The following is a 20,464-nucleotide window of genomic DNA, read 5'->3' as shown; positions in this document are numbered from 1 at the left end:
ATAAAAGAATAAAGGGATTGTTAGGGAGGGTATTAAGGAAGGAATATACAAATGCTGGTGGTTTGGAGGGCATGGAGGACTTGTCAGGTTTCCTTTAAGTAGACTAAAGCCAGCCATGCCATTTGATGGCTGTTGGCCAAACAATGCTTTGGCCGATTGTTTGGCCAGTAACCATCTTGGCCAGCTCTCCCATACATTGGAGTACTCGTTTTGCTGAGATGTCTGGCGTCTGCTTATCTGCGGGAGAGCAAAGCGATAGGCAGTCCGAAATTGGACATGGCAATCAACATCTCCCCAGACCATCAGTTATCCAGGGCCCCATACACATTGGACTGTCTACTGAACCAGTTGATATCAGCAGTTTCGGCATGAAATTAGTCTGTGTATGGCTAGCCTTAAGCTACACAATATATAAATGTTGACCTGACAATCTTATGGCTAACGACCAACATCGGTGTCACGAATATTACGATCCATTGCACCGGTGGGAGACAGAAGGTCTGATAGTAACTTGTTTCTCTCTTTCCATGTTGAAGGGATCCAGGAAAATAGCTGATGGTGATAGAGGGCCACCCCAACCAAAGTGCAGATCACACCGAACACCTAACACTACATATTGCATGCAAAAATTTAATATCATCTACCAGAATTTTTTTATATCTTTTCAGCTCTGATGTAGATATTCTGCAAAATACTTTGAGCTTAGAGTCCCGCTAGTTGTAAACTTTAGGACGTTGGGTTATCTTGACGTTTTTAACTTCTCATTTCAACCCGTAATGGTGATAGTGTGGAGACAGCTGGATGGTCTTTGTTTCACTTGATACTTTTTACTTTCTGATGTTTTTATTGCAATAAAATGCGCCAAGAATGATCGTCTTCATATAAAGTATCTGGAACTTGTAAAAAAAAAAATAGTTTCTACTCTTTATCACAGACTCTTGTGACTCCAGATGGACTGGAGATGTCTGTTCATGATATATGAACATACTTGATATACTCAATACAATGGCAGGATAGCCAGACCTCATAGTTTTCTTCTTGTATCAAATTCTATGGTTTTATATTTTAGTATATGTTAACATTTTGGCAGATGTGGGCCCCAATTCATTAAGGAGTGTTTGCCAGTTTTCTGGAAAAATTTCAAAATATGTGCAATCTCAAAAATGTGCAGAAATTTAGCAACTTTTGGCCTTTTTACATTAGTCCTGTCCAGCTCTCCTAAAGTGAGCAAGGCAGTGATAAAGACTGCCTGACAAATTCATCATAACTTGTGCCACGAAAGTGGTGTAACGTACAGCAGAAATGTACACCAGCCCCTGATTGGTGGAGGAGCTCGCCTCTTAATAAATTTGGTGCATTTTACTCCAGCGCTCTCTTTAATAAGACTGTCGTAGAAGCCGTCAGTCTTAAAGAGAACCTGAGAGCTGACACGTACTGTATTATTTCAGCCATGTATTCCGCTTTCAGACTGCAGAATGTTGCAGCATTTTGGAAAAGATATATGTTTTTAGAAGCCACGCCGGAGACTAGTCGGAAAGGTGGATCCCTGGTGGCTTCTCACTGCTCTCTGCCAGTGATTCACAGGTCTCTCTCTGTACACGCAAGCAGAGAGAGACCTGTCACTCAAGGGGAGTGGGCGGGGAGAAGCCGCTAGGGACCCACCTGTCCAACTAGTCTCCCATGCGGCCCAATCCCTGGCCAACTGTTAAAGAAATTAAATCATATATCCAGGATCTGATACATACTGCCCGTGGATCGGGCAGCATATATCAGCCGTCAGGCTCCCTTTAGTGTCTATAATGGAAAAACATGATAATGCAATCTGCCACTGTATGGATACTTATATGAACTGAGACTTCTCCTAAATGTTATCATGATGGATAAAAGACGTGCAGGCTGAGTTTCAGGATGTTACTGTAATACAGTGTGTCAGTAAAGAATAAAAAGGGGATCGACTCCACTTGGTACCTTTGCATCTTCCTCGGTGAACAACGCTGAGGGCCGAATCCTTACACTTGGCTCTTTGGTAATCACACATAGATTCATATGTTCGACCATATGTGGCCGCCCTTTGTCTGGGCTGGGACGCTGATCCTGCCTCGGTTTTATGCTTGCACTAGGGATCCAGTCTCTCTGTCCTTGTCCATATGTATGTCACTTGACAAATGGTAAGGTTTTTAATATTAGAGTTAGGACTGTCCCACAAGGGATGCCGTGACGTGGCGGGACAGCTTTTACATTATTTTGATCAAAATTATGTTAACTAAATACCCTTTATTATTTATTATTATTTTTGCACTGTGCGATTTTTACATTTACTTTTAATCATTTGGGTATTTTTCTTGTCTTTGGTTTCTCTTTGTCTAATGGCCTTGTGTGAACATGCAGTTACATTTTGCATGCACATCAATTTATGTTCCAGTTCACACCTTCAGGTTTTTTCTGATACATACTGCCCGTGGATTGGGCAGCATATATCAGCCGTCAGGCTCCCTTTAGTGTCTATAATGGAAAAACATGATAATGCAATCTGCCACTGTATAGATACTTATATGAACTGAGACTTCTCCTAAATGTTATCATGATGGATAAAAGACATGCAGGCTGAGTTTCAGGATGTTACTGTAATACAGTGTGTCAGTAAAGAATAAAAAGGGGATCGACTCCACTTGGTACCTTTGCATCTTCCTCGGTGAACAACGCTGAGGGCCGAATCCTTACACTTGGCTCTTTGGTAATCACACATAGATTCATATGTTCGACCATCTGAAGCACATACAGGTTTGGACTGTGTTCTGGAGCAATGAGGATTGCACTGTGGATCTCTGTCCCGGTCACTTATTAAAAACTAATGGAAAAGAAAAAACACAAAATAAATGTGGTTAATTTATAGAAAGGAGGAAGGAACGCTCGTTTCACGATAATCTTGTCACGTAAACAGGCTGCGGTCACCCAACGAATGAGCAAAGCGGTCCTTCATCGGGTGAAATTATCTTTTCTCCAGCACAAAAGATCATCTCTAGGCAGCACTAAAACATCAATGGGCTATGTTTTTCTGTCGTATGAGCTAGAACTGGCAGCTACGGTTGAAATTATGCTAGGAAAGAATATTTTTTTACTGTTGTTTTTGTGTTTTAATCACTGTGCCCATAAATAAACACTCTGTGTGAATTCGCAGTGACCCTGGCACGCTAAATTGGTCTGCATTGTTCTTTTCGCCCCTGGTGTGGATGAAAAGACTTTTGATTAGTGATGCGTGAATGTGCTAGGATAAGGTGTTATCCAGGCATACTCGGGTGCTAACCGAGTAGCTTCGGCGAGCTCGAATACTATATTCCAGTCGCCGCGGCTGTATGTCTCGCGGCCATTAGCCACAACACATGCCAGGATTGCCTAACAAACAGGCAATCCCTGCATGTGTTACGGCTGTTGAACAGCCGCTGCAACTTGAACATAGTATTTGAGCACGCCGAAGGTACTCGGTTAGCGTGCTCGGATAACACATGATCCGAGCACATTCGCGCAACACTACTGTTGATAAATGCTCACCCAACACGCGAATATGCCTCAATGGTAACTAGAACATTTGCATGTTTTGTTTTTGGCCATTGTGATTTCGGAGATTGCTGATTGCACTATTTAAAATTTCATAATACATGGTCCATCCCTGCTTAGGGGACAGGCGAAGGAAACCAAAAGTTGACCAAAGCTTCTGTCCAGGCTCGTTGCCTCTCCATGCTTTTAAAGTATAACCCTTATTTTGGGTAATATCTGTTGTGATGTAGCGACATATCAGAAGATTTAATTGGCTGTTTTGGCTATCTCATTAATTTCAGTAGTTATATAATGTATAGTTTCATTAACATCATCACTTTTTAGGGAAAAACAAGCCCATTTTGCTACTTCTTCCTGCTATAGCAACTGACTGCTTCTCCCCACTCTTCACCGGAAAATCTGAGATATAGATGGGTGTTCTTCAAACCGGACAACTTCTGAGACTATGCAAATTGTCTCTTTAGAGAGGAAGAAGACTTGAACTGTAGCGCCACCTATTGGAAGTAGCTGTCACGGGTGTGTCAGAGGTGACGGACAGTCGCCCTGCAGTTGGTTGCTGCAGATCTCTACGTTTGGCACTACAGACCTCTTCTTAGAGGCTGGCTGTCTTTAAGACCCAGCGGCTACCTCCCTATGTCTAATTAGCTCCCTGGCCTGGGTGTATAAATACCTGATGTATCTGAGAGGGAGGTGCTAGCGATATTCATTACTACTTGTGAGGCTTTAGCAAGAGCAGTACTTTGTCCTCTCTGGAGCTTGAGGCCGTGTGCGCATTTGGCTGGAGTCATCTAAAGCTAAGCAGTCCTCCCCTGTTTGTTTACCCTTGTTGTCTATAGAGTTTAGTGGAAATTGACTAGTGCTTATCTCCTCCCTTACCTAGCCATAGCCATTCGCCAGGGAAAGTCAGGGCGAGGCACGCGTGCGGCGATTTGTGGAGAGCCAATATAGGGACGGTAGTGGAGACAGGGCAAACACTAGACCAGACTAAGAGGTCTCCACTCCCCCCTTCCCCTAGTGTCTGGGCTCCCTTTCCCTCTTCCCTCTGTGTTACACTAAGTCTTTCCCACACCCTGCGTGACAGTAGCAATCCTAAATATCAGTATTGACTTTTAACGAGCCTTGCCACATGACTTGGGATAAAAGGCAAATGAGAATTGCAAGTGGCAAATACGTGTTTTTTGGGGTGTTGCCCCTCCTCAGTGCATAGCATGAGATCTGATTTGGCTGGGTGAGAGGCCTCTGACTGGAGTATAAGGGATAACGTTTCTCCTTATCGAGAGTGACATACCTGACATGCCAGGGTAAGGAAGCTTATAGGCCGAGCAATGCCACTAGAGACCAAGTTCTCTTCCTCTATGAAGATACAATTTGCATATTCAATTTCCCAGGGGAGCATTGCATGGCTTATAAGCCTCCTTACCCTGGAATGTCACTCCATAAGGAGAAACGGTACCCCTTAGTACTTAATGAAACTGTAATGCACATGTACTAGAGGTAGCTTTAGATACTTGGTGAAGATGAAGGCTTAGAAGACTCCTTTGGTGACTCATTGATATAACGTTGGAACCATATTTAATCTATTGAGCAAAACAGCTAAGCCTACAAAAATATACATGAAAGCCTCTGTTTTGTATACATGATAATTGGACAGTAAAGCAAAGTTACTTTGTTTTTTTTACATAGATTTAAGCTCTGATATCTGGTTAGAAAAGGAATTGGGCTAGAGCTGGTTACTTGACAAGAAGATCACTGTGTAGCATTACGACATTGCCTTTGATGACTGTCGATTTTGGTGACATTGCCACCTGCACCAATTGTGATACGACTGTTGATTAAAGCCAACACTTTTGGGATTTTTAGTCACAACTTTAACCCTATAGCCTTCAATGCAGTTCACTTACAAGTTGCTTTGTGATCTTTCTGGAATTTGCCTATTTTTTACTACCCAAATCATGGGATGGCATGTCTTACAAATAGTTTCTTGAGTTAGGCCTAGGCTTAAGCTCTAAGAAACTTTGGCACTGGCACAGGCAAATAAAAACATATATATTACTTTAGCCTTGGAACTACTGTCCAGCCTTAGTATAGATGAAGTAACCGCCTTGTGTCATTAATGGCTTCCACAGATATACACAATATTAGCACTGTTATGAGACCAAGCTATGGCTTCCCTTCTCCTTTTTAAGTGCTGCCAGGCTTCCATACAATACAGGACTTGTCCTGTCTTATTGCAAAATGAAGGTGGCACCAGACATGCAACGCCATTTCCAGCTTTGATCAATGACCGTAACAATGGCACATTATAACATTTACAGAAACCCTCATTTATTCGTCACTTACTACTTTACCGACATTTCCCACAGCTAGTTATTTTCCTCTTATACAGATTAATGTTTGCATTTAGCCAAAATTAAAGTTTATTTCAATTTCTGAACATCTGGTTAAATCCATTAAAGAAAGAAATAATAATTGAATTTTAAATACATTTTTTAAAAAATCTTATATTAACAGGACATAACAGATTTACCAATTATTCCAGTTATAAAAGAATTATAGATATAAAATATATTTTTTTATATATTTAGCCATTTGGGTTTTTTCTGGCTGCTGCATTTTATTTCCTACAAAGAAAACTAACTAACTTTCTTACAAGATAGACCACATGCACTAATAATAAAGGACAGGTTTGGCCGAGCACTTCAGACAAAACCTGTGACACAGAATAATGTCACCCTAGGATCAGAGACCCTGATTCCAGTGATGTGTCACTTACTGGGCTGCTTTGTGCAGTCTTGATAGAATCCCTGGTTTCTCTGTTGTATATGTAGCAGTGCTTAGAATGCTGAGCTTGGTATAACCCCACCCACACAACTGATTGGCTGCTTGCTGACAGTGTACACAGGAAACTGCCAATCAGTGGTGGGGGAGGGGATACATAAATTATCTGGACTGTCACGCGACACCTAGTCCTGTAGTGATAATCTCCTTCTGATAAAACACTGATTGTATTAAAACTACAGCACACATCCTAATAACTGATACCTGTCTGGAATCAGGCTCTCTAAAGCCCCCGTCTCACATAGCGAGATCGCTGCTGTGTCACGGTTTTGGTGACGCAACAGCGACCTCACCAGCGATGTTGCTATGTGTGACACTTTGCAGCGATCAGGCCCCTGCTGTGAGGTCGCTGATCGCTGCAAAGTGTCCTGGACCATTTTTTGGTCGTTGCTCTCCCGCTGGTCAGCACACATCGCTGTGTGTGACCAGCGGGAGCAGCGATCAGGCTGGTAACCATGATAAACATCGGGTTACTAGGGGCACACGTGCACCTAGTAACCCGCTGTTTATCATGGTTACGAGCCTGCTAAAATGAGCGGTAACCTCCCGCTCACTGTAGCAGAGTGGTAACCATGATAAACAACGGGTTACTAGGTGCGCGTGTGCCCCTAGTAACCCGATGTTTATCATGGTTACCAGCCTGCTCCTGCTTCAGCAGGCTGGCAATCAGGAGCAGGACATCGTGGAAAGATTCTTTCCACGATGTCGCTGCTCCCCTGATCGTTGGTGAGCTTGTCTGTTTGACAGCTCACCAGCGACCACATAGCGACGCAGCAACGATCCCTGACAGGTCGTATCGTTATCGGGATTGTTGCAGCGTCGCTAAGTGTGACGGGGCCTTTACTCTACCTTATGCTGCTCAAATATTAAATAGCAATAATGTGACAGATTTCCTTTTAAATAAAACCATGCCTCAAAATCAGCATTTCAGAGGTGATCCTGGGGCACGACCTAGTTGTCCTCTCAAAGCAGAATGTGACTCCTGAGGTGAGAAAGGTTTGGAATCACTGCCATGGAGTATAAAAGGAGATATAGCCCGACTCTTTGCTGTGCTACCAGTCTGTCTTGCTTTAACCAAGATGGATTTCTGCCATGGATCCCTCATACCATTGTCCTGTCTCCATACAGTATCATGTTATCAGCAGCATATTCCCTGTCTGGCTTAGACTGGCCCACAGTAGGACCGGAGAATCCTCTGGTGGGCCCATGTGCAAGAGTGGCCACCACCCTCTTATATGAGCAGTACTTAGCACAATATACTTGAATCACAATGTACAGACAAAGGCGGCATCGTATTCATTTAACAATCTACCCAGTTCATTGTTACATAAATTTGTGATTGAGGATAATGTCACATTTGTATGTATTTGAAAAGTGGGGCCCTGGAGTCGGTTACTGGTGGGCCGGTGGCACCCCAGTTCGAATCCCTGGTTACATGGGTCAATGTCCTGGCAATAACTGATTTTTTTTTTATTTTTTTTATTTTTTTTTGTCTGCATAAATTAATTTACCATCCGATGAATGAGCATTTTGTTAATTCGTCAAATGATCGCCTGTTTAAATGTGCAGATAATCCTATAAATGCTCATCTATCATTCACTTGTCTAAATGCCCCATAATTCTGTTTAGAGTGTTCTTGGGATCATGGGACTAAAATCTTCCTCTTCGTTTTGAGCTATGGCCAGCGGTAATGATTCTAACAATAACAATATTTTGGGGATCTTCAAACCTTTAAATCCAGAGATACCATAAAGTATTTCAAAGATCTTTCCACAAAGGATTTGCTCTACTTTTTATTTAGAAGACAAAACTAGAGACTTCCAGTAAGGTATCAACTATATATCAGCGCTTAAAAACCACAGAGATCCATGTATGGCTGTTACGTTGATGTTTTAATCCATATATAAAATGTGTATTGTATTAAACATTCTGTAAGTGAACGTTGTACACAAGTCACAGCACCTCCTGCCAAAATGTTAGGAAACAGCTTGATCCAAAAACTCTAAATAACTCATGTGGGGATGTATAAAAGTTCTTCTTCCTCATAAATTACATGCATAAGCCAGGATACATTTACAGGCATTTGTAGGATTAGGTTTAAATGTACAGATAACAATATGATCTTTGTAGTTTCTGCTTTTAAAATGCCAGAGAATGAGCATTACACGGTTTACTCAGTGGTGGCGCTTTCTATAAATAATGGATGTCAAATAGCATGAATATTCGAAGATATTTATAGAAAAAACGGTTGCATATGTCAGTGCTAAACTAAGTAGGAAAAGTAATATTGTCATTTTAAAGGAAGCTTCCTCTAACTAAACAGTCCTCACTCTCACCGATTTATAAACCTCTCTTATTATATAATATGCTACAGTATATATCGAAATTGACGCCTTCGAATGGATGTCAAGAAGAACAAACCAATTTTGGAGCAAATCAAGCCAGACATGTCACTTGAAGCAAGGGTCACCAAGCTACGACTTGCATACTTTGGACACCTCATACGAAGAGCGTAATCACTGGAGAAGAAATCATAGTCGGAAGAATAGAAGAAGCAAGGCGAAGAGGAAGACCAGCAACTCGATGACTTGATACTATCAAGATAACGGCGGAGAAGACCCTGGTGGACCTACAGTGGGGGAAAGAAGTATTTGATCCCTTGCTGTTTTTTGTAAGTTTACCCAATGACAAACACATGAACAGTCTATAATTTTAAGGGTAGGTTAACTTTAACATTGGGAGATAGAATATCCCCAAAAAATCAAGAAAATCACATTGCATAAATTAGATAATTTTTTTGCATTTTGCAGTGAGAAATAAGTATTTGATCCTCTACAAACCATTCTTAATGCCAAAGAGCTAAATTTTTGTCTCATCTGACCACAGCACCTTCTCCCAATAACTCACAGAATCATCCAGGTGTTCATTGGCAAACTTCAGACGGGCCTGCACATGTGCCTTCTTGAGCAGGGGGACCTTGCGGGCACTGCAGGATTTTAAAGCTTTAAGGCGTAATGTGTTACCAATGGTTTTCTTGGTGACTGTGGTCCCAGCTGCCTTGAGATCATTAACAAGTTCTCCCCGTGTAGTTTTAGGCTGATCTCTCACCCTTCTCATGATCAAGGATACCCCACGAGGTGAGATTTTGCATGGTGCCCCAGATCTATGTCGATTGACAGTCATTTTGTATTTCTTCCATTTTCTTACTATTGCACCAACAGTTGTCTCCTTCTCACCCAGCGTCTTACTTATTGTTTTGTAGCCCATTCCAGCTTTGTGCAGGTCTATGATCTTGTCCCTGACATCCTTACAAAGCTCTTTGGTCTTGCCCATGTTGTAGAGGTTAGAGTCTGACTGATTAATTGAGTCTGTGGACAGGAGTCTTTTATACACGTGACTATGTAGGACAGCTGTCTTTAATGCAGGTAACAAGTTGATTAGGAGCGTCTAACTGGTCTATAGGAGCCAGAACTCATAATGGTTTGTAGGGGAACAAATACTTATTTCTCACTGCAAAAATGCAAAAAAATGTATCTAATTTAAATGTGATTTTCTTGATTTTTTTTTTTTTGGGATACTCTATCTTCAATGTTAAAATTAACATACCCTTAAAATTATAGACTGTTTATGTCTTTGTCAGTGGGCAAACTTACAAAAATAGCAAGGGATCAAATACTTATTTCCCCCACTGTATATGTTACATTTATTGATTACCTTTTAAACTATTTTTTATAACAAATAACTTTTAAGTTAGTAAAATGTCCTCAAATAGAAAACCTCACTCAATGCTAGTAATGCTAGTCACCAGTAGTATATAAGCTGTGTCAGCTGAAGTGGTAGCAGATGGGAATGATGAAAAAAGAAAAGTCACCCTATTAACCACCTAAAGGTTTCCCTACCTCACCACGGAGGTTGGCATCCTAGAAAAGCGCAGATGGCGCCCCCGCTCGACGAAGGCTTGCCCTATTAGGCCTGGTTATGCCCTGAAGAGAAAGCAAGAGAAAGATACAAACTGCAGCATTTGACAGTAAAGTAACACGCTACCAACAAGAGCAATCAAATTAACCTAGGTATAGTCCGCACCATAAAGGTAGACATAGATATCTACCCATCTGGCATGGGAGAAGATAATATCATCGACAAAGAGAAAAGACCACTGTAATCCTCAATTCATGTCACATTAAATAAAAAAACACATTTGCCAATTACACATACTATGCTAAATTCAACACGTTTCCCCTAGATAGGTTCATCAGGAGTACATATTAAAAATAATAAAATACTATGCCCATGACACCATCCCTGCTATATGCCATGTAGCACCACATTGGGTTGTGACAAGTTCATGGAAATCTTGCCTGATTATCCACTGGAGCACCTTATCACCTTATAGGAGCACTCCTGGTCACATCTTTAAGCTGAGTATCCACTTTTATTTTTAGTACGTATTCTTAATGAACCTATCTAGGAGAAACGCGTCCTGTGTCCTCTATGAGAAAGCCACCGACTAATACTTCGACTGACTGCTCATATCAGGGATAAAAATGCTATACGCCATACGAAATTGGACATGCATGATCAACCTCTCTCCCAATATTCGGTCGGCTGGCGCCCCAATACACGATCGGCGGAAACTGTCTATATTTGCCGTTTCAACTGACATAACGTAAGTTTAATGTGTATGGGGGTTTGGTCTCAAAAGAGAATCTATCATGCAAGACAAAGGTGATATGAAATACGGTGTTAAAGTTAGCAGGACTGAAGATGTTGGCATGTACATCTGGAGATTTTTCCTTTAGTTATATTGACGCGCCCAGGGGATGGGGACGACTCGGCGTCCGGGCCTTGTTATGGCTTGATCTCGGGGGATGTCGCGGTGGTCGGCTCCCGGGCCCGTACCCTGGGGTCACTCTTAAAAGAAGGGGGAAAGTTATATGGGATAGGGGAATGTTCGTGACGCCACCTGTGGTGTCTGGTGAGGATCACCAGCGCTGCGACAGTCCTCTGAGGCCGGTGTTCAGGCAGCTTAGTTGGTGCGGCTCCCCACAGGTGGAGCGGGGCCTCAGGGCAGCATAAGTGTAGGGATGCAGGACAGAGGGGACCCAGCCGGGTCAGAGGAAGAATAGGCACACACACAACAGTTCACTTCAGTACCTTTACTGGTGGTGTTTCTGGCACGGTCCAGGGTACTTCAGGGTGAAGGATGCATATCAGGACTCTCCCCAGTGAGCGGGTGTGGGGCCTCCTGTTCCTTGCCTTTCCTTGATAAGTTTCTGACCTGCCTGGAGCTAGGCTTAACTTAGTCTCTGTCTTGCACCTGCTGACCTGGTGGTAGGGCCTTCTAATGGAGATCACACGCCCTGGTCTCTTGGGCCTCCGTGACTCCTGACCCAGGTACGCAATCAGCTTTTGGTGTTCCTGGGACATATAGTTCGCCAGGGGTCCCGGTTGTTTCTGCTGGATGTAAGGAATCCCTGCAGACGCTGTCCAGTAAATGGTTTTGGGGTGAGCTGGTTAAGCTCCTCTGCCCCCTATGTTGCTTGCTTACTCCACTCGCCTTTGGCCACGCTCGGGGCCCTCACTAGGCTTCACACGGGCAGTAGGCCTCGCTACTCTTCACCGCTCTTTTGGCGTCGGCACGCCCTAGGCTCACTAACTCAAGCTCTCTGAGTCTGGACTGAACTGACTGAGCTCCACTGCAGGCTAGCTTCTGCAGGAGCTCCTCTCAACAGACTGACCTTCTCACAGACTGACCTTCTCACAGACTGTAGACTCCAGACTGTAGACTCCAGACTGAGCTGCCTAGCTCCACCCTCTAGTATATATATCCCTATCCGGGCTCCCTCTTGTGGTCTGAGGTGGTAGGGTGGAGATGTGTGAATGCTATGAGGGCCTCTTGTGGAGAAGTCCGTCCATGCACCCCTATGGGATCTGTGGCACCAATGCGCAGCAGGGCGCCACATTCCCCCCTAGCAAAGCTCAGTACTCCCGGACTGAAATAATTTTTTTATAACCGGTAACAACAATAACTCTTCCCTTTATGGGAGGCACTTTGCTTGAACGTTGCACAATGAAACATTATAAATAATAAATATACACATACATACAATAAGCAACCTCAGAATTTAAGTCTGTTCCGGTGAGGTCCCCTGACAGGGTGTCCATCTCATGGGTAAAGTACAAGGTAGCTTGAGGGACCTGTCCAAAGCAAACCCTCAATGTAGGCCCTGGGGTGGCTGCAGGGCATGGCGATCCTGAGTTGGATCTCCACTTCTGCCACGCCAGACAGGTTTTTGTTCTGAGGTCACCTAAAGGTGCACTCCAGGGAGTGCAGTTATTTACAGCAAACAGTTTCTGGGCTGCACACAGTCCTCAGCCACAAAGTTCTTTTATGTACCCTTATGGGTAACTGGAGATAACAAGGGAAGTGTCCATATCACTTAAATTGTCCATTAGTAAGGCAAAGCACATATCAAGATACACATACATGCAAATACACAAGACAATACCCCAGGGGCAACTATCTACACTGTCAGTTTCCTTCTCTATTCTCTGTATCTGACAGGGGTCTGACCTCGTGTGCTACGTGTCGACCTACGTGGTACTGGGATGCGTGAGGCATTAGTGTTTGCGCTACTTCTCATTCTGTCAGTTCTAAGTGTTGGGGGACTGCAGGGTTGCCTTAACCTCTCTACGGGACTGGCAAGTATACCATTGGCTGGGCCTTCTTGCTCTGCTCCAACCGGGGATCCTTCTTCCGGGGATTCTTCTTGAGCAGGCTCTTCTGAAGCACTTACAGGCTCTACTTGCTGTGGAGGGTCTTCTGGCTGTTGAAAGAAGTGGATCACAGGTATTATTACTGCTCCTCCTAGTTGAGGCCAATCTGCTGGGAAATCTCCTAAGTCAGTATGGAGTACTGCTTCTTTAGGCTCCTCTGGTACGGTGAGAGGCACTTCTTCTTGGGGCTTTAGCAGGTCTGGACACAACTTCAGATGGTCTCTAGATACCGTTGCAGTCGTTATTCCTCCGTCTTTGCTAATCAAACAGGTCTTCTTGTTATCATATCTTGAATTTAACACAGTGTAGGGTTCTCTCTCCCACTGGTCATCAAGTTTGTGGTTTCTCCTTTTCCTCTTTAACACCACTTCTCCTGGTTTGAAGGGTTCTGCGGGCGCACTTTTATTGTAGTGGGCTTGCTGCTTGTCCCTTACCCGAGTGAGACTGTCTTCGACACAGGCCTGTACTCTTCTGTACTGCTCCTGTCTGGTCGTGTCCCAGTCCTCAGTGGACATATCTGCTTCTGGTTCTACTACACCAAGCTCCAGGTCCATGGGCAACTTCCCGGCTCTTGCTCGCATGAGATATGCTGGAGTACAATTGGTGGAACTCACAGGTATGTGGTTGTACTGATCTACCAGGTTAGGTAGTAGGTCTGGCCACTGATTTCTCTCCTCTAGTGGTAAGGTCTTCAGCAGGTCGATGATGATGCTATTCATCTTTTCACAGATACCATTGGTTTTGGGGGTGGGTACGGTGTAGTCCGGATCTTTTTACACCCGTACAGATGGCAGAACTCCTTGAACAATTCGGCTTCAAAGGCTGGGCCTTGATCAGTCAGCACCTGCTCCGGGTATCCATGGGGCCTGCAGAAGTACGCCTAAAACGTCTTCGCCGCAGTTTCTGCCGTCAGATCCTTGACGGGGGCAACCACCAGGAACCGGAAGTAGTGATCCACCATGGTCAGGGAGTAGGAATATCCTGACCTGCTGGGTGACAGCTTGACATGATCCAGGGCCACGATCTCCAAAGGTCGCGTTGTCTTGATGGGTTGCAGGGGTGCCTTCTGGCTGCTGTAGTCTTTTCTTCTTAGGCTACAGGGTCCACAATTCCGACACCACCTCTCAATGGAACTGCGCATTCCTACCCAATAAAACCGACACTTCAGCAGGGTTTCTAGCTTCTTCCAGCCAAAGTGCCCTGCCTGATCGTGGTAGGCTTCCAACACCATCTGGATGTCTGTCTTGGGCACCACTTTGTGCCATACCATCTCATGGGTTTTGGGGTTGACGTACCTCCGGCACAGTTTCTCTCTATAGATGAACAGCCGGCTCTTCTCATTCCACAGCTGCTTGGCTTGTAGAGACGCGACCTTCTCCAGGGAGGAACCTTCCTGGGTTATCAGCTCTTTGATACGGCTGACAACCGGGTCGCTGTCCTGGGTCTCCTTCCAGCTGTGGTGAGGCAGGGGGTTTAACGTCTTACCGCGATGCCTCCTGGAGGCTCGTTGCTCGTGGACCATTCCATTCCGATGAAAGGCAGGTAGTTCAATCTCCTCCAGGTCATCCACTTCTTCTTCAGTGTCCGACTGGAGAGGCATCCTGGACAGGGCATCTGCGTTGGCGTTCTTGCGTCCCAACCGGTACTTAATAGTGAATTGTTAATTTGACAGCCGAGCCATCCATCGTTGTTCCATGGCTCCTAACTTGGCTGTTTCCAGATGAGTCAAGGGGTTATTATCATTGAAGGCAGTGAACTTACTGGAGGCTAGGTAGTGCTTGAACCGCTCGGTGATGGCCCAGACCAGGGCCAGGAACTCCAACTTGAAGCTGCTATAGTTCTCTGGATTCCTCTCGGTCGGGCGGAGCTTCCTGCTTGCATAGGCGATCACCTTCTCTGAGCCATTCTGCTTCTGACTTAACACAGCTCCTAATCCCTCATTGCTGGCATCAGTGTACAGCAGGAACGGTTGACTGTAGTCAGGGTAGGCCAGGATCTCTTCGCCGGTCAGGATCCCCTTCATCACCTCAAAGGATTCAGCTTGCTCCTCACCCCACTGGAACGGGGGGTTTCTGCCTCTCCCGGACTGTCCTACCAGGAGATCTTGAGAAGGCGCCGCTTTCTTGGTACAGTCCTTTACAAACCTCCGGTAATACCCGACTAGTCCCAGGAACTGGCGTACCTCCTTGAGGCTCTTCGGCTCCAGACATTTCTGGATGGCAGTGACCTTCTCCGGGTCTGGTGCTACTCCCTCTGGACTAACGATGTGCCCCAGGTACTGTACCTTTCGCTTGAGCAGGTGGCACTTTTAGGGCTTCAGCTTCATCCCATACTGGGACAGTGAATCAAATACCTCCGCCAGGTGCTTCAAGTGGTCCTCATACGTCTTGGAGTACACTATCACGTCGTCCAGGTATAGTAGTACAGTCTCGAAGTTGCGGTGTCCCAGGCAGCACTCCATCAATCTCTGGAACGTTCCAGGGGCGTTGCAGAGTCCTAACGGCATACTGTTGAACTCGCAGAGTCCCATCGGGGTGGTGAAGGCCGTCTTCTCCCGATCCTCCTCAGCAACAGCTACTTGCTGGGGTATGGGCCTGTAACGTTCTTTGATGGGTGGATGGTCACCTGTGGGTATATGGTGTTGTACCCCTTTAATCCTCCCAAAGTCAAGTGGGTGTTTACTGAATACCTGCTCGTATTCCTGAACCACCCGGTGTACACCCTGCTTCTGATGGGCAGGAGTGGTGTCTGTCCCAACATGGAGCTGTTGACACCAATCCTCCACCTGGGTTCCCGCGTCATTATCCTCCACTTCGTCTGGTGAGGTTAAGGACTCCGCTGTGTGTATGGAGTTGTTATCTACTGTGCACAGTTTGGCAACAGTGGCGTAGCGTGGTGATCTAACCTTGTCCTCCCCATAATTTAGGAGGCGTACGGGGACCCTCCCATTGCGTACATCCACTACCCCTCTGGCAGTCAAGAGTGTAGGTCAATGCTCCGAGCTAAGGGGCTCTACCACTGCCTGGTAGCTCCGTCCTTTGAGACCTATTGCTGCTCTACACGAAATCAGCATTTCACTCATCGGGGGAATCACAATGGGTACCGGGTCTGTCACCCGTACATTACCAATTTCACCGCCTGTTAGCTTTACCTGTTGCTGGTACATAAGGGCTCAGATCTCTTTCTGGAGCGCCCTTCTCTGCCCTGGTCTGGCAGTGTCAGCTATCTGTTGGAGCAAGAACAACACTTCTCCCAAACAGTTACTAACAATATTTGTGCCAAGTACCATATACAAGTCTGTATCATCAGGATTAGTCTGTACTACAATTAGTCCCTTGTCCTACAGTTCCACTCTTCCCACCTTTACTGCCACATCCTTAACCCCGACTAGGTTAAGGGGGAGGCTGTTTGAGGCATACACGGAAAGATTTGGATCTGGTGAGTGAAGTTCGTCTATGAACCAGCACGGCCTAGGCTCACTAACTCAAGCTCTCTGAGTCTGGACTGAACTGACTGAGCTCCACTGCAGGCTAGCTTCTGCAGGAGCTCCTCTCAACAGACTGACCTTCTCACAGACTGTAGACTCCAGACTGAGCTGCCTAGCTCCACCCTCCAGTATATATATATCCCTATCCGGGCTCCCTCTGGTGGTCTGAGGTGGTAGGGTGGAGATGTGTGAATGCTATGAGGGCCTCTTGTGGAGAAGTCCAAGCACCCCTCTTGGATCTGTGGCACCAATGCGCAGCAGGGCGCCACAATATCATGTCTGTGCCATTGACCTGAAATAGGAGGTCAATTTTCCCTGTATGAGTCATAAGTCACTGTAAAAGTCCCTGGCAGGAGGAGGGAGCAACTAGGTCAAGACTTGAAGAGGGGAATTATAAATGCAGGGACAAGAGACTTCCTGTTTCTACAGAGAGCATACAAAAGAGAAGATTTAGCTGGGCAAAAAGGCAAAATGAGCAATTGTAAGTACACAGTTATGATGACTGCAATATATTAAGAGGATAAAAATTTTGATGGATGTGCTTCTTTAATAAATCAGTAGTATTTGTGAAAATATGCAACTTGACTGATCTTTCACACTCATTTTATGGGTAAAATGTATAAAATCTTTATTCAGTGAAGACAGATATTTCCATTACGGATGACAGTTGGTGTTTATAAGCTTCTATGTAGAGGGGAGGACTAGATGCAGTCACAGACATTCTACTGCAGTTTCTCCTGAAATGAGTTACAGTTCTCTGTAGAAAGTTATGAACATCAACTGTCTTCTCCTATCTCAGTAATAGCAAAGTATCCACAAGGAGAGACGTTCTACCTTAGACACCAGTCAGAGGCCTCTCACCTAGCCAAATCAGATGTCTTTCTTTGCACTGATGAGGGGCAACATCCCGAAACACATGTCTGCAAATAGAGATTCTGGTTTGGCTTTAATACCAATGCTCATTAAAGGGTCAATATTGACTTTTAAGATTGCTATGTCCAATAGGTGGCACTAGAGTTCAAGTCCCCTTTTTCTCTGAAGATGCAATTTGCATATTTTATTTCCCAGAGGAGCATTGTATGTTCTATAAAAGTCTCCTTACACTGGTATGTCAGGCATGTCACTATCCACAAGGAGAGATATTACCCCTTAGACCCCCAGTCAGAGGCCTCTCATACAGCCAAATCAGATCTCTTGCTTTGCACTGAGGAGGGGCAACATCCCGAAACAAATGTCTGCAAATTGAGATTCTGGTTTGACTTTTATTGCAAGTAATGTGGCAAGGCTCGTTAAAGGGTCAATATTAATTTGCTACTTCCAATAGGTGGCACTAGAGTTCTCTTATTCTTTTGAAAAGTCAATTTGTGTATTCACTGAAGACAGATTTTTACCCATGAATGGAGAATTTTGAAATTGAATGATCAGTCCAGTAAAAAAAAGTAGTAGATATTACGAAGTTTCTTATTTTCATGTGTACTATTGATTTCTGAAAAAAACCAAAACACTTTAATATAAGGTTTGGACTTCGGTTATTACTTTTTACAGCATATCTACATAGTTCCAGGATATTGTTCCTGTGTAGAAAGCAGCACGGGTTACTAAAATACCTAAAAAACATACCATGTAGTTAATATTCACTTTGTATTTCTAAATCAAGGCATGAAAGAACGGTCGTATGTACCTGCAATAAAAACTTGGCATTATTGTCCAAGAGGATGTGTGGGAAAACATATTTGAGGTGGCAAGAAATAAAAAAGTTTGTGGTTAAGGTAACTGGAAGATTCCCTTAAAAAATATTATGTAAAGCATACAGTAATAGCATAGAGCAAGTGAAAAGACTGGAAGTAAGAAGAGTCTCTGCTTCCTGGGGACATGACATCAATAACATCCGTAGCTTTAAAAAACACGGACTCAAGTTTTAAGCGATGATTCAGCAGCTACATATTCCTGTACTTTTCTGTTTATCTTCATGCTGATCATCATGAGAGGTGGTTCTGCATACTGTCTCCAATTTGAAGGCTTGTTTTAATTCTATCCTCCCCTGATGGCCCTTTTCCCTCTGTCTGTTTGATTGGTGCCTTTTTGATCCTATCTTCATGGGTCTCTTGTGTTCAGTTCAATTAATGGAAGGGCTGACATCATCTGAACAGTATAATCCTTGGCTTGGTTCCTCATGTCCTGCTTCGAGTCTATTCCTGACTTATTAGGTCTGAGATGTTGATCTCGGGATCACTGTAAAATATAAATTCGATACCAAAATCTGCCTTCTAAAAGTGGCAGAAAATTCACCGCTGTTTGCCGTTAGTTCTTCACTTTGTTAAAAAATTCTATCTTATTTGTAAGACATTTGGGTGAACTTGGCTACCAGGTAAATTTTTTGGGGGGGGGGGGATTTGTTCATGGGATAACCGCACCTATCTTGTTAATTGGTGATATATGTTATGTGCAGGCTTGGACTGGCCCACAAGAGAACAGGAGAATCTTCCGGTGGGCCACCACCTTCTTATATAAGCAGTACTTGGCACCATATACTTTAATCACTATGTACAGACAAAGGCAGCATCTTATTCATTTAACAATCTACTCAGTTCTTTGTTATACACTGGTCAAAAAAATAAAGGGAACACTCAAATAACACATCCTAGATCTGATTGAATGAAATATTCTCATTGAATACTTTGTTCTGTACAAAGTTGAATGTGCTGACAACAAAATCACACAAAAATCATCAATGGAAATCAAATTTATTAACCAATGGAGGCCAAGATTTGGAGTCTCCCCCAAAATTAATGTGGAAAAACACACTACAGGCTGATCCAACGTTGATGTAATGTCCTTAAAACAAGTCAAAATGAGGCTCAGTATTGTGTGTGGCCTCCACGTGCCTGTATGATGGAGGGAGACATGATGTCCCAGATGTGCTCAATCGGATTCAAGTCTGGGGAACAGGCAGGCCAGTCAATAGCTTCAATGCCTTTATCTTGCAGGAACTGCTGACACACTCCAGCCACATGAGGTCTGGCATTGTCCTGCATTAGGAGGAACCCAGGGTCAACCGCACCAGCATATGGTCTCACAAGGGGTCTGAGGATCTCATCTCGGTACCTAATGGCAGTCAGGCTACCTCTGACATGGAGGGCTGTGCGGCCCTCCAAAGAAATGCCACCCCACACCATTACTAACCCACTGCCAAACCGGTCATGCTGAAGGATGTTGCAGGCAGCAGATCGCTCTCCACGGCGTCTCCAGGCTCTGTCACGTCTGTCCCATGTGTTCAGTGTGAACCTGCTTTCATCTGTGTAGAGCACAGGGCGCCAGTGGCTGCTTTGCCAATCCTGGTGTTCTGTGGCAAATGCCAAGCATCCTGCAGGATGTTGGGCTGTGAGCGCAACCCCCATCTGTGGACGTCGGACCCTCATACCACCCTCATGGAGTCGGTTTCTAACCGTTTGTGCAGACACATGCACATTTGTGGCCTGCTGGAGGTCATTTTGCAGGGCTCTGGCAGTGCTCCTCCTGTTCCTCCTTGCACAAAGGCGGAGGTAGCGTTCCTGCTGCTGGGTTGTTGCCCTCCTACGACCCCCTCCACGTCTCCTGGTGTACTGGCCTGTCTCCTGGTAGCGCCTCCAGCCTCTGGACACTACGCTGGCAGACACAGCAAACCTTCTTGCCACAGCTCGCATTGATGTGCCATCCTGGATGAGCTGCACTACCTGAGCAACTTCTGTGGGTTGTAGAGTCCGTCTCATGCTACCACGAGTGTGAAAGCACAACCAACATTCAAAAGTGACCAAAACATCAGCCAGA

General features: G+C 44.7%; 1 protein-coding gene and 1 long non-coding RNA gene across 6 annotated transcripts in view; one reads left to right on the top strand and one right to left on the bottom strand.

Annotated features, from left to right (window-relative positions):
• SMOC1 (SPARC related modular calcium binding 1) overlaps window positions 1-20,464 on the bottom strand; it is a 301,635-nt gene that overhangs the window by 215,006 nt on the left and 66,165 nt on the right. For 2 of the 5 annotated variants that reach the window (XM_073638909.1, XM_073638911.1), the window contains exon 1: window positions 1,969-2,088. In XM_073638909.1, the coding sequence (XP_073495010.1) occupies window positions 1,969-2,038 (70 nt within the window). In that variant the 5' untranslated portion in view covers window positions 2,039-2,088. Of the gene's footprint in view, window positions 1-1,968; window positions 2,089-2,676; window positions 2,849-20,464 lie in introns of those variants that run through there. The other 3 variants (XM_073638908.1, XM_073638910.1, XM_073638912.1) reach the window with 2 other exon arrangements.
• LOC141153777 (uncharacterized) overlaps window positions 1-20,464 on the top strand; it is a 140,232-nt gene that overhangs the window by 62,228 nt on the left and 57,540 nt on the right. The window lies entirely within an intron of this gene.

Source organism: Phyllobates terribilis, unplaced genomic scaffold (assembly GCF_046119375.1).
Source record: "Phyllobates terribilis strain yellow unplaced genomic scaffold, ASM4611937v1 Scaffold_7__3_contigs__length_470593459, whole genome shotgun sequence".
In the NCBI taxonomy this organism is placed as follows: domain Eukaryota; kingdom Metazoa; phylum Chordata; class Amphibia; order Anura; family Dendrobatidae; genus Phyllobates; species Phyllobates terribilis.
This window is presented reverse-complemented; position numbering and strand designations above follow the sequence as displayed.